The sequence below is a fragment of the Camelus dromedarius genome, chromosome 1, assembly GCF_036321535.1.
Source record: "Camelus dromedarius isolate mCamDro1 chromosome 1, mCamDro1.pat, whole genome shotgun sequence".
NCBI lineage: Eukaryota > Metazoa > Chordata > Mammalia > Artiodactyla > Camelidae > Camelus > Camelus dromedarius.
Window position 1 is genome coordinate 41,854,291 of NC_087436.1, and position 14,540 is coordinate 41,868,830.

General features: G+C 34.7%; 1 protein-coding gene across 3 annotated transcripts in view; it reads left to right on the top strand.

The window, feature by feature from the left end:
* The window catches only part of LOC105089919 (N-deacetylase and N-sulfotransferase 4), a 230,978-nt gene that overhangs the window by 22,596 nt on the left and 193,842 nt on the right, over positions 1-14,540 (top strand). For all 3 annotated transcript variants that reach the window (XM_010981101.3, XM_064478402.1, XM_064478371.1), the window contains exon 2: positions 11,001-12,223. In XM_010981101.3, the coding sequence (XP_010979403.1) occupies positions 11,246-12,223 (978 nt within the window). In that variant the 5' untranslated portion in view covers positions 11,001-11,245. The remainder of the gene's footprint in view (positions 1-11,000; positions 12,224-14,540) is intronic.

Consider the following 14,540-nt stretch of genomic DNA (forward strand, 5'->3'; position numbering starts at 1 on the left):
ACCGTGGAAACACCGGTGTGCATGCAGAGCTGTGGCTTCCTACACCCCCAGTGCTCCATGTGCATGAGGGTCTTGAGAAAATGTTGCAGATCATCCCAAACAAATCCATGAATGCGTGTTTGCCACTCCCTAAAGACTCAAGTTGATCGGAGATACCACAGCCTGTCTCAGGGGGAGACAAAACTTTGACATGTGGGGATCCTGACAGCCTTTTTAATCCAAGTATTTTATTCTCCTTTTCAATAACAGATTAATACGAATTTGGTATTTTTAAAGAATTACTTACATATATAATATCTTCTGACGAATTTGGACTCTTCAGAAACAACTGATGTATCATAATATCCTAGTCATAAGTAAACTTAAGAGATAATTTGGAGCAATTGATTTTCAGGTTTTCAAAACCTTAGGCTTAAATTCTGAAATCATTTCTCCAATAGGACGATTACAAATATCATAACATGGAATATCAATTTAACTGATTTAGTCAAGATTACTAAGGTTCAACTACATGTCTAATTTAGTTTTGGGTTATGCTTGAGGGAAGAGAAAGTATTTTAGTGTGAAAAGAAATTAATATACAGACTAGGCTACTGAAAATGTACCGACAATCATCAATGGGAAGACATGTAAATCAGTTAAATAAAAATGTAAAATTATCATAAAAAAGATATGGGCAACATATTCTCCAGCTATTTAGAGGAAGAAGGATTACCAAGGACTAATATGAATAGGGATGGCTTCTTATTCACAAGATTATAGAATTTAATGATTTTGAAGCAACCTTAATGTTATGAAATTCACCTCCTTTTAAATTTTCCTTACATGTTTTATGAAGATAGTACATAGCTCCTACAGAAAATTTAAATATAGAAAAATATAAGGAGAAGATGATCAATCTTTTGATGAGTAGCCTTTCAAATCTCCCCTTTTGGATGGGTACATGGAAACAGAAAGATAAACAGCTAAGTTCCTTTCTTTTTCCAATGAAGAAACTGAAGCTCAGACTTGTTCTCCCACACTGCAAGTCTCTGGAAAGCATATGAACTACTCCTTGGGGTAGAGAAAGAAAGTTAATATATGAAAGATGTGAATAAATTCACTTAGCATGATTATTTTGTGCATGTGAAAAAGACTCTCTGCTTGACCAGACTTTAGGCAGGCTTCTGAACCTTCTCCCAGTTGTGCACTTTCTTCGCAAAATCTCGTTTTAGCAAGAATCCTGCTAACTCCATTCAGCCAGAACCCCTCACTCTTAATATCTGGTCACCCTCAGTATCTGATCAGGTTTCCCATCCTCCACCGTCCCCTAGATGATATTGATAACCCTTCCCTGCCTTCACCAAGAATCCTGTTAGGGAGTTTTAGATAGAACCACCCTTACATATAATGTTTCCTCTTAGTAAGTTTCCAGGCACTGACTCCCACTCTGCTGCTTGTCTATAAATTCCTGTTTGTCCATACTGTACTTGGAGTTTAGCCCCAACTCTCTCCCCCACCATAAAACCCCACTGCAGTGGTCCCTATACCCGAATAAAGGTTGCCTGACCACCTTTAAGTGTCGTTTTGTTTTGTTAAGATAATGATATACAAGGTGGTCTACAACATGCAGAAGGCTCAATTCGGAATAAATCACCGTCCCCTCGCTCCATGGAAATTCATGGATAATTAAATTGGAATGCCCTTTAATAGAGGCGGCACTGAGATTGCACAATGGAGACACACTCATCTGAACTAGCTGTTGCAGGGTGAGGAAGGGAGAGGGAATTTCTTGATGTGGTTTTATCTAAACTGAATTTCTAAAGGTGAAATCGAGCTGGTCAAACTTAGAAATAGGAGACACATATTGATCATTCTAGAACTGCAGATTGTTTAGCATGTAAAGTGCAGGAAGAAAGAACTGTGCAAGAGAAAGCGTAAAGATTTGACTCTAATGGTGCAAAGAAAGAGGAAGGCAGTTGCTAGTATTAGGTGTGGGGGTAACTGTAAGAGGAAATTTTACAAAGATGGATGTGAGTTAAATTTGTTAAGGAGAGTTTATCTGGAATCTTAAACTAAGATAAACAGAGGCCAGGCAGATAGACTTAAAGTAGTGAGCAAATGGGATAGACTAAAGCCATTCAGATGTTAAAATATTATAATTACTGGACAAAACACATGCAAATGCTGTTTAGATCAAATTACAAACATGGTTAGCCCCGGTTTTTGACTAAATCCTCAGAAAAGAGAAGTTGAAGTTCTAGGAAAGAGGTAAAGACAGAAGCAAAAAGAAGTGACTTTACAAGCAATACACATTTTCTACAGAATCAGGAAGCAAATAAGTAAAGTGAGCGATTCTTTAGGTTTGGGAAGCATTGATGTGAGCACCTTCGCTCCCTGGGTGGCGTTCAACTAGTTCAACCCTCACTTTCTATTTTCTTTGTTAGGGAGTTAAGTAGTGGAGCTACCAGGCTTAGGAAGTTACTGAAATCATCAAAATATAACAAGTTGGGGCAACAGAAATGAAAAAATAATGATAGATGTAAGGATTTCTCAAACTTGTTTCCGTTTTATTATAACAAGTTATGTTCTAATTTTAAGTTAAAAGATAGAATTAAAAATGTATGTTTTTAGCTCACAGAGAAAAAATGTGACAATGAATATACATATGTTCATGTATAACTGAAAAATTGTACTCTACACTGGAATTTGACACAACATTGTAAAATGATTATAAATCAATAAAAAATCTTTAAAAATGTATGTTTTGTAATGACAACTACAAAAAAATAAATTACATAAAGAGAAAGGACTAGAAAGAAGGTACATGAGGTTTTTTGTTAAGCAATATTCATATTATTTTTATTTTCCTGGGTTTTCAAATTTTGCATGCTTTTGTAGGAGGCAATTTACATACATTGGGTAAAGAAAAAAAGTAGGAGTGTCAGTTTTTTAAAAAATATTTTTCAAATTATCTTTGTAGATGAGACAATTTATAGAAAAAGAGCCTGCTTTTGAGAGAAAATTGTTAATAAGATTATGTCTAAATAAGGAAGCATACCATGACATTGTATTTCCTCAGTTATCTTTCATAGCTCTCCTATAAATTATTTATATTGAGAGAAAATAAAATGGAGATAAGAAATGGAAATATTGTTAATGCCCACACTCTTCACGTTAATTCTATTAGCACAAGCTTTACACCAATAACTTAAAAACCATCCCCTATTAAAAAAAAAAGGTGGGGAGACTTTCTAGAGATGAAAGGAGAATAGATAGTAAATAAAGAGAAGAAATTAAGAACAAATGAAAGCAAAGTAAGTTTGGTGTTTTTCATGATGATATTATATACAGTTGAATATGCAGATGTGCCTGCAAAATAGTAGGCTCTTAATAAAGGTTAGTAAATTTATGTGTTGAATGAATGTTGGATGAATGTCTTTGTTTCTTACCTAAGGGAGAAAATAGGAGCATCTCCAAACTTGAACTGAATTTTACACAGCCTCTGGTCTTACTTGGATCATGAATGCCCCATGGTATATAATACCCCCAAGTCTAGCCGAAAATGAGACAGAAGCTACAGATCTATTGAAAGTCATCCCAAGTTTCTACAGGAATTTTCTAGATTTCAGGTACCTTTAGGATGGATACAGGCATTCCAAAGCTGTTTAATTCTATTTAATTCTGGACCATACTGAAGATATTATTTCAGTACTGTTAAGGCAAAAAATCAATAATGAATTTTCGGGGTTTTTTGGCTTTTTAATATGTTTTTATTGAAGTATAGTCAGTTTACACTGTAGTGTCCATTTCTGGTGTACAGCGCAATACTTAAGCCATATAGGAACATACATATATTCGTTTCCATATTCTTTTTCACCGTAAGTTACAGTTCCTTGTGCTATACAATATAAACTTCTTATTTATCAGATTTTGTGAGAATCATCCTGTATTTTGAAATGAGAGACACTCTGCCAGAGTTCAGCAGGTGTTCTGTGCGATTCAGTGGGTTTGTAGACGTAATTCTTGGTGTATTTGTGGGAGAGGGCGAGCTGTGAGTCTCTCCACGCCGCCATCTTGGCTCAACCCCCAATAATGAAATTTTGAATATTAAAATAAAACAGAGTTTTAAACAATGATTACTAGGTCATCCCACTTGGGCACAAATAGCATTTCTGCTACTATAAAACTCGTATGTGGCAAAACAGAATAAATGTCCATTTAATATTTTCCTTCTCAAAGTTCCCATGTTTTTCTAATGAGCAAGATAAATACACAGATATTTGCGGTTTGATTTTTAAAAACTAGATTCTTCATTTTGAAAAATTATATGTTTCTCTGCTTTAGAAAATAAGACCTAGGAACATGGAAAATAAACTATATATATGTATGTAGGAAATGGTGAGAGAAGACATCACCTGATATTTACTCTTCTATTTACTGATTTGCCTTCATAATCTTTTGAAGTGTGAATATTGCTGATAGCTCAGAACTATATACCTAGTAATATGTTGCAATATAATATGGTGGTAGTAATACTATTATTATGTTTGAAATAACATTTTTAGGAGTTTGCACTGATATAAATGCACAGTTTGGGGACTCAAATAAATGTACATTATGTCCCTGAAATCAACAAAATATGAAGTGTTTAAAAGTTAGGTAACAGTCAATTGATTATTTACAAGGGTAGAAAAGATCATTATTGCATAAAATCATAAACTAAGCATACACCTTTGATTTTGATTAAATATAACAATTACTAATCACTTTGGACCTTTATTTGAAAAAACTTATATGTGCAGTTATGGTTGTTGCCCCAAAATAATACCACAGTATTTTGCATCACTGACGTTGAAAGGAGCTTCAAGTGACCAAAACCATATGATATCAACCAATTTCAGGTTCAAATTCTGTTGAATCAATAATGGATGTTTTCAGGAACCACTTGGACTCGTAAGAGACTACATTCATCTTCAGCTAAAACCTCTGTGGTATTTATAATTCTCTTAAAACCAGGTAAAATGATTTGAATTAGCTGTGCCCTCTTGCATAGTGTTTCTCAAACACTTCTGACCCTTACTCAGAAAGAAAAATAATCTTACATTGGGATCCAGAAACACAAATAGACACACACACACACAAACACACACAAAATGAACAAACACGTTTCCTAAAGCACTACTTATCTTTATCCTTCATGAAGTACATCAATATTTCTATTCTGGTCTATTTCATTTTCTTTTATGTGACGGTGACCTATAATTTAAAAAAAAATCTCTCTTGAAATATGGTTATAAATTTTAGAATTCTCTTCTAAAGAATGAAATTGTCATTAATATATTTCAATAAATGGTTAAATGTCTTAATTTTCATTAAAAACACTGCTTTATTAATATGAAGTATAAGCTAATTCTTTATAATATTCTTAAGGGCAAACAAAAACTCATGAAGCATATAGAAACAGGATACTTGATAAAATATATTTTCCCTGCCATGTATCACAAGACGTCAAAGTTGGTCAAATTATTGCAAATTCTTATTCATCCCAACTTACAACACAGCTTCTTTTGAGCTGATCCAAATCACTTCTGGACGTTTTCTGAATTTCTGTTAGATATTTATAGCTTTAAATATCTGAATTTTTAGAGTTGAAATAAAACTTGCTGATATCTGGATTAAAGTACTTAATTATGCTAACTGCTAAAGTTTTGGTTTCACCTAACTTAATTCTTGTTTTTTCTCATCAGTACAATGGTGAGTAAATAGAACTTTAGCATCACAAATCATTAGTGGTGTAATCTGTATTTCTCTTACGCACTCCAAATCTCAATTTCTTCATTTTAAAAATAGACATATAATGGCTAAACAAGATGGATGCAAAAAAATGTAGCATAATGACTGGCAAGTAGTAGCTATTCACTAAATGCTGGTAAATATTTTCTTTTTCTTTTCTTTTCAATTTCAGCTGAACTTTAAGAGCCTCTTTGATGATCTGTATAGTTCATCAGATCACTTTCAAGAAAGAAAGTCATGTGTACAGTAACTGTGATTCCTAGCCCCTGGCTTACTTCTGCATTTCCTTCTTGCCCCAAAATAGTAGTAACTACAATAGTACCTGCAGTTACTTTGTTTACTGATTTCTCTGCTGTGGTCAGAGATTACTAAAAATTTACAATGATTGAGAACCCTTGGTAAATGGACTCTGCAGACTGTATTTTAGAAAATCTACTAACAGTTTGCAAATAAGTCAAAGAATGATTTTAAAACAGATAGGCAAAATAATAATCTCTTCATAGTATCTAATCTTAAAAGATAGGGAAATTCTTGGGAGACATTTATTCCACTACCATTGATGTTGAGTCACACTTGGAAGATTAGAAGTAAAAAAAAGAAAGGAAAGAGAAGAAGAGTGAGAACAAGGAAAGGCACACCTTAAAAAAAGCCTCTATTTCTCACCACAGTCTGCACAGGATTCACACAGCCCAAATTTTGCGATAGATTGTTGCTGAAATAAATTTACAAATGTTTAACAATAGATTCATTAGAATATGTGAAAGGCAGATTTAGCAGAATTGGGATCAAGTCCTATTTAACTTGCTTGATCTGGTGCTTAAGGAAATGTCAGTTCTTCACAGATGCGACTTACTCAGGCACCCACACAGTTGCTCATTCATTCTGTAACGAAAAGCCAACATCATGGTGGAAGTGGAAACTGGGTTAAGAGCGCTTTTTAGTGTCATTTGTTGCTAACTGGTCTCAGGTTCGTCCTTCACAATGGATTATATTTAGGTCAAATGAACATTTTAGGCTGTCACCTAGACTCTTTAAGAACAGATGCCACATGTTTTTAGACTTTTGGAGCAGCATTTTAATGCCTTCACCATTATCCTTAAATGAATATTCTTAATTTGATATGACTCATTTAACATATGTGTGTCTTTTAAAACAATCTCCATTGTCTTATTTGACTTTTCCAAGATGCTTAAGTTCATGTTCCTACCCCTTGCACTTTGCCTAGCCTTTCTTTTTTATTTTTTTAAAGGGTCACAGTACTAGACAGGTGTATAGAAAACCTACTTTCCCCTCTGTGTGTTTCTCCTTTACTGTCACACTTCTACCACTCTCATAACACTTCTGACACCTGACACCAGTGTATGAGGTTCCCCCCAATACACACACACACCAAGCACTGCTTGGTGACACCACCTGGGTGTCTTACAATTCAAATTTGACACTAACCAGGATTAGCACAGACCCCTCAGGTTAAGGTCTCAGTCCCACAGGACCACTCCCCTTTTCAGCTCCAGTGGCAAATGGTAGGTCTCCAGCGCTGTCCAACTCGGCTGCAAATCGGAGCTTCCCATGATGTCCCCACCTTGGATTTGATTATTTGCAGTAACATCTCACAGAACTCAGGGAAATATTTACTTAGATTTTCCAGTTTATTATGTGATAGAGGACCCAGATGAACAGCTTGATGAAGAGACACATTGGGCAAGGACTGGTAGGGTCCTGAGAGTAGGAGCTTCTGTCCTCATGGAGTTGGGGTGTGTTACCCTCCCGGTGAGTGGATGAGTTCACAAGCCTGGAAGCTCTCCGAACCTCGTACTTTGGGGAGATTTACAGAGGCTTCCTTCATAGTCATGATCAATATTTCTAGCCCTTCTCCCCTTCCCCAGAGGACAGGGCTGAGCTGAAAGTTCCAAGCTTCTAATTATTATTTGGTCTTTCTGGTGTCCAGCTCCCATCTAGGAACCCATTAAGAGTTGCCTCATTAGAACAAAAGACTTTCATATCACCCAGGAAATTAAGAGGGATTTAGGACCTCTGTCCCAGGAACTGGAGGGCAGAAACCAATATATATAGCTCAGGGCAAGTGGCCCAAAAATGTACCAAAGTGGCATATTGATTATTTTGAATTACAGTTACTTAAGAAGTAGCCAGTGCAAGAACACTCTAACTCTTCTTTGTCTCCAGAAATCAGGAGATAAATCTGCCATGTGAATGGTACCCTTCCTGCACCAGGAGGTAGAGAGAATCCTTATCACAGAGATAGGGTGGAAAAGGCTGTGTAAACAAACTCTGCTTAGATTTTTCACTAACTAGTAGCCAAACCCAAGTTTCCTTGTCTTATAAATTCATCACAAATTTATTATTTCTTTACCTAAAAGGCATAAAAGCTGCCTGCTTTGGTCACTTAAGTCTTATATCTACAAGACCTCCATGTAAATGAAATGAAATTTGATTTTCTCCTGCTAATGTGTTTTCTTTTTCATTTTAATCATTAGACCAGCCAAAAAAACAAAGTGGGCTAGGGGGAAAAATTTTCCCCTCCCCAAATATATCTACATATCTATCTATCTATCTACGTACCTACCTATCTATTGATCGATCTAACTCTATTTGATTTAAACAAATCACAAACTACATCTCTTTGGCATCCCAAACAATGCCTACTATCTCCGATTTCAAGCACAGAACATAAGTGAACTTTCTTGTTATATCATCTTTTATTGTCCAGGCTTCCTCACCTCCTCTGGCCAATTTTTGTTATGGAAGAATAGATGGGAGGATGGAATGGGAAGTATAATTTATCCACTTAACACACACAAACAAAGAATGAAACACATATCTACAGTGGTAATAATGTGCATCTATCATTCTTCTAACTCTGAACATATTAATGTTAAATAAATGTCACATTTAAATTTTATTTATTCTTTTGGTTGGCAGATTCTAGTCCCATATGCTTTTTTATTTCTTTTTCACTATTGCATATTAGAATGAGTTGTTCTGATATGCAAATTGACATCTCATCCTTTGTACTTTCAAAAATAAAAGTCATATTTTTGATGTCAGAATAGATAACAATTTAACAAATATTACCTTGTCGTGCACTTAGCTTCTTTTCAAATTCCTGATTGAATGTATTCTTAAAATACTAAACAAACCACCAGAGTATGTGGATTTGATATGTCCTTTTGTGAGGTGATGCAGGGTGGGGGTGGGAATGGACTGATTCCATGTTTCCTTAAATGGGTTTTTTAATCGAATGCATGAGCTTTGGAGAAGTCTGGGAAGGAATATAATACAAGACTGGATAATTTTCCTGGGCAAATTCCAAATATCTTTCAATATTTATTATATATTATGTATATAATTTAGTTTGATTTTTATTTTTAAAATTTACTGTATGAACATTTTCAGATACACACAAAAATAGAAGGTCGACCATAATTGGCTTATGTATATTTATACTAAACCTAACACTTTTTATTGTTGTATTTTATTTCTTTTTAGTAAAATCTAATTCAATTTCTTTAAAAGGAACAGAATTTTAAAATAATTGAAATAATTTTGGACAGCAAGTAATTATCTTAAAAATTATTTTTGATAGCAGGGTATTAGTAACTTCTTAGCATGTGGAGCTAATTTTCCTTTAAAGGAAATGTGAAATCACTGGGGAGATTTTTAAAATTGATTCATTGTCTTTTGAAAGGGAAAATTCAGGTCTATGTATATGTTTAGAATTTGAAGAATTATGTTTGGTAAACTTTTAAATTTTAAGTTGTGGACTTTTGAGATTGTTTTAAAAATTTTTTTCCAAAATCTAAGACAAAAACATTATTTCAACTTATTGTGGATTTTTTAAAATTTAAATTGCTAAGTAGGAAAAATGATTTTCAGAACATAAAAGTATTAAATGAATGTATTAATATATTATATTTAATCATTTAATCTAATAATCTCTTAATATCATTAATTATTCAAATTCCTCAAATTAAAAAATTTTAAAAACTTGTAAAATATTTATAACATGATAGAATATATGACTCATCTAATAAAACATGCTAATCTGATTCTTTATGATATAGTGCATCAGTAATACACACCTTAAAGTCTAGGTATCAGATTGAAAATCTGAGCTCTTTTGGTTACTTTCCTAGGGACACTATTTTGGCAAACTGGGAAATGGAGAATTCCATTAGTAGTCTAACACAGTTTTGAAGGGAATGAAGAAAACTTGTATAGAAAGAAATTCACTAAAAATTGGAGTCATGCATACAAAGAAAAATGCCTAAAAATAACTGAAAATTATGTCCATTTGTAGTGAAGCCATACAGGAAAGATTGTTGTTGTTGTTGTTACTGTTTCAATGCTTTCTTTATTTTTTTCTTTTGAACCAAAGAAAGTGATAAGGGAAACAGAACATGTGATTGTTGGATAAAAATTAACAATGAAACACTCATTTTTATTCTGATTATAGAAATTGGCCAAATTGAAGTATGTGCTTTGAGAAAAACACATCAAGGTTTTTCTTCTCCTCTAGGCTCCCTGGCCTCTACTTCATTAGGAAGATCTGACGATGCTTGTTCTCATTTAGTTCTTTGTCCCATAGCTTCTCTCTCACTTTGCTTCTAAGAATGGAAGAGAAATCCTATTTATTTTGGCTGTTATGATGAAGAGGGCCAAGTGACATCCTGTGACTTCAGAAAAGAGTATGCCACTAAAGGGAACCCTGTAACTACTGTATACTTAAGGCAAAATCATTCCCTCAGTTTGGCATTCCAGAAAATTTGGTGGACACTGAAGAGCAGGTTCCACTGCTCCAACCCCCACACAGATGCCTGATTTCCTGATTCTATAATGTATATAATGTTTACCAGCCTTGTAGAAGCAAGGCTTGTGGTAATTACCATTTTACACTAAGCTTTTTTTCTTATGTCTTGTTTTTTGAGGTGACTAGTTTGAAAAATGATCTCAATCTGTGTTTCTATATATATGGATATTTTGGCAAAATCAAATAGGCGTCCTTATTCTTGAGGACATGAAAAAAATCTACTGTACTCTAAGTAGTAAAATCTAGACTGAAAACATCAGGCTATTAATATTTTAGCATATTAACACACTAAAACTATCTTTGATATATTTGTTTCCTATATATTAGCACATGTATACACATAAATACTTATATTTCTATTTTTGTTTTAGTCTTTATTATTTCTCATCTTTTTCAGATAATGTTTAAAGGACCCTACAGCAATCTTTGGTGTTGGCCATATTCAAAATCTCTTCAATTTTTACCCTCCTGGTCCACTGCCCTCCAGCTTTAACTTGCTTGCAATCCCTTCAAGCATTTTACATGTTTTGCAATGGTTACATGAACTTTTGGAAAGTGGCATTTGCACCATCTCATACTTTATTCACAATGGCACTTTAGGAAAAGAACTTGGAAAAAGCTTCCAAAGCAGTATTTTAAAAAATGAATCTTATTGTGAAGCTTCGGAGAAGTTTTCGAACCCTGATTGTTCTCTTAGCTACCTTTTGCCTGTTGAGCATTGTCATTTCTGCCTATTTCCTCTACTCTGGCTATAAACAGGAAATGACTCTTATTGAAACCACTGCGGAAGCAGAATGTACTGACATTAAAATCCTACCGTATCGATCAATGGAGCTGAAGACAGTTAAACCTATTGATACATCCAAAACGGATCCTACTGTCCTCCTGTTTGTGGAGAGCCAATATTCTCAACTTGGTCAAGATATTATAGCTATCTTGGAGTCCAGCCGATTTCAGTACCACATGGTCATTGCCCCCGGCAAGGGAGACATACCTCCTCTTACAGACAATGGCAAAGGGAAATATATTTTAGTTATTTATGAAAATATTCTGAAGTATGTTAGCATGGACTCATGGAATCGAGAGCTTTTAGAAAAATACTGTGTGGAATACAGTGTTAGTATAATTGGTTTTCATAAAGCCAATGAGAACAGCTTACCAAGTACACAATTAAAAGGTTTTCCATTAAACCTTTTCAATAATCTGGCTCTAAAGGACTGTTTTGTCAACCCTCAGTCTCCTTTGCTGCATATTACCAAAGCCCCCAAAGTTGAGAAAGGCCCTCTTCCTGGGGAGGACTGGACAATTTTTCATTATAATCATTCAACCTACCAGCCTGTGCTTTTAACTGAGTTACAGATGGAAAAACCCCTTCTATCCTTGTCTGGCAAACCACTCTATGCGACGGTGATTCAGGATCTGGGGCTTCATGATGGAATTCAGCGAGTACTTTTTGGCAACAACTTGAACTTTTGGCTGCACAAGCTCATCTTCATAGATGCCATCTCCTTCTTGTCAGGGAAGAGGCTGACATTGTCTTTGGACAGATACATCCTCGTGGACATTGATGACATCTTTGTTGGGAAGGAAGGAACAAGGATGAATGTCAAAGATGTAAAGGTAAGAACATTTATAAATAACATCATGATGTTTTCTTCACTGACTTTGTGGTATTGATAAAATATAATTTTGAATATCTTATATTCCTAATTACTCAAACCTTTAAGAGGCAGTAGGTTTGAAATAAAATAAGCGTTAAAAATAAAAAACTTGAACTAAGCCTTATCCATTCCTCAGCTACACCTTAGATGTGTCAGAGGAGCATTGAATTAAATATTCCAAAGAGTATTTGAATTTAATCCCCCTGCCTCTTCCTAGGCTTTGCCCATCCCAGCTAGCCCCCCCATAGAAACGGCTTCCTTTACTCTGCACATGTTGCAGTTTGTAGCAGTGAGACTAATAGAGGCATGGAAACCTATCACTGGGCTGGACTAACTATTCTCCTGCCCGACCTGGGTTTGACAATGGTGTATGAAATACAAGATGGAGAAGCAACCCAGGACCTTTCTGCAACCTCAAGTAAGCATAATTCTTGCCTATATGAAATATTCATACACTTGTAAATATAGCTATGAACAAAAAATAGTTTTACAGGAAATGTGGTATTGGACTGACCTCAGGAGGCTTCCATCACTATCTCTATTATCATATCGTTTTGTGTAAAACAGTAGAGTTACTGGAATCGCTCCTAGGTTATGATCAAATTGACTGCAGGATAACAAATTTACCCCATGATTGCTATTAGATAAAGAAAAAGCCAAATATGTTTTGCTGGGTTAGGTAGGTAGTTCTGAGAATAATTCCTTTTTTTATCATCTTGATTCAGCATTCTCACTTGGGTCTATCTTGTTTTATGTATAATTAAATTCATTCTGTGAATCAATAATTTTAGCAAACATAGAAACAAAAATAATAGGACACAGCTTAGAATTATAAAGGAACTAAAGATTGCTACGATCATATCATCTTTTTTGAATTTCTGCTGTTTAGTCTTTTTATCCTCTAAAGATGAAGCCTTCATACCACTTCAAAATAACAGCTTTTTCCCCTTATCCTAACATATTATGACCACTATAATAAAATATGATTAAAACCAGTAAAATAATTTCACTTTTTAAAAATCTTCAGAGGAAATGTAGACCAAGAAACTGTTTTTAGTGAGCCACTAAATGAAGAAACACTTAACTGGGATCCAAAAATTTCATTTTGGGCATAGTTGTAAAGGGATTTCTGGAGTTCAATCTAGATTTCTCTTTTTTTTCCCCCTTATGTTTCTCATATTTACTGTTCCTTTTAATTAATATAAATGCTAGTTTTATTTTAATTTCAAAATCATAAACTTAAGGCAAGGTCATGAGTTCAGACGGCTCTCTAAATGATTCCTATCCTGAAATCCTGAAAAGAGAAGGTTTCCCGATGTCAGTCTAACAAACTATATTGCTTGAAAAAGTTCTTTATAACTCTAACAAAATTTTCCCACTCAAATTCAGCTATCTCACTTACTCTCTATAGAATAACAAAGAGCTATTCACCACTACTCAAATAATATACAGGATTATTGATGATTTCTTAAGTGACATAACCCCAAACAAAATAACTGAATACTGAAATTTAACAAAGGCTAGAGCAATGCCACAGGCAGATAAAGAATCAGTAAAGTTGAGTGTGTGTGTGTGTGTGTGTACATATGTATACTAATTGTATAGTCCTACACACACACACACACACACACAAACACACACACACACACACACACACAGAGTAAGTTAACTGAAAATACTCTTTTCTACCCCTTCAGATGTTATTTCTGGTTCTCTCTCAGAAGTATTAATCAAAGAATATCAGAAACTTTGTAGGGAGTGAGGTCTATTAACCTCTTGGGTTTCTTACAGGTCAATTGGAATTATTGGTTTTCAATATAAAAATCATAGTTCTAGTCTTTGGCATTTGATTTCTATTTTGACTAATGTTTTTTCCATAAATATGATTTTGTGGGAGAGAATCAGATTCTCTGTGTAGAGAAATTCTGCATACTCCCAGTTTTCCATCCTCATGTTCATTTCCTGGTGCTGTAACATTTCATTACACACAGGTAGATGAGCAGAATCCATCCTCCTTCAAAAATGCCCTGAATTTTCTAGAGGAAGGGTACTGGATATCTAGTAACATTTTTCTGTATTATTCCGAAATTGAGAGTACAAGTGTTTTGTTCCCCAGTGGAACAAATTGAGGAAAGCTGGAGGGTCATGGTTGAAAATTCTTGATTATGTGTGCCACTCACCCCAGGCCACTCCCACAGTTAGATTGGGAGCAGGGAGCGGGGAGCAGTTAACAGCAGATTCAAACATAGCCTTGTCTGCAGCACTCTATGGACAAA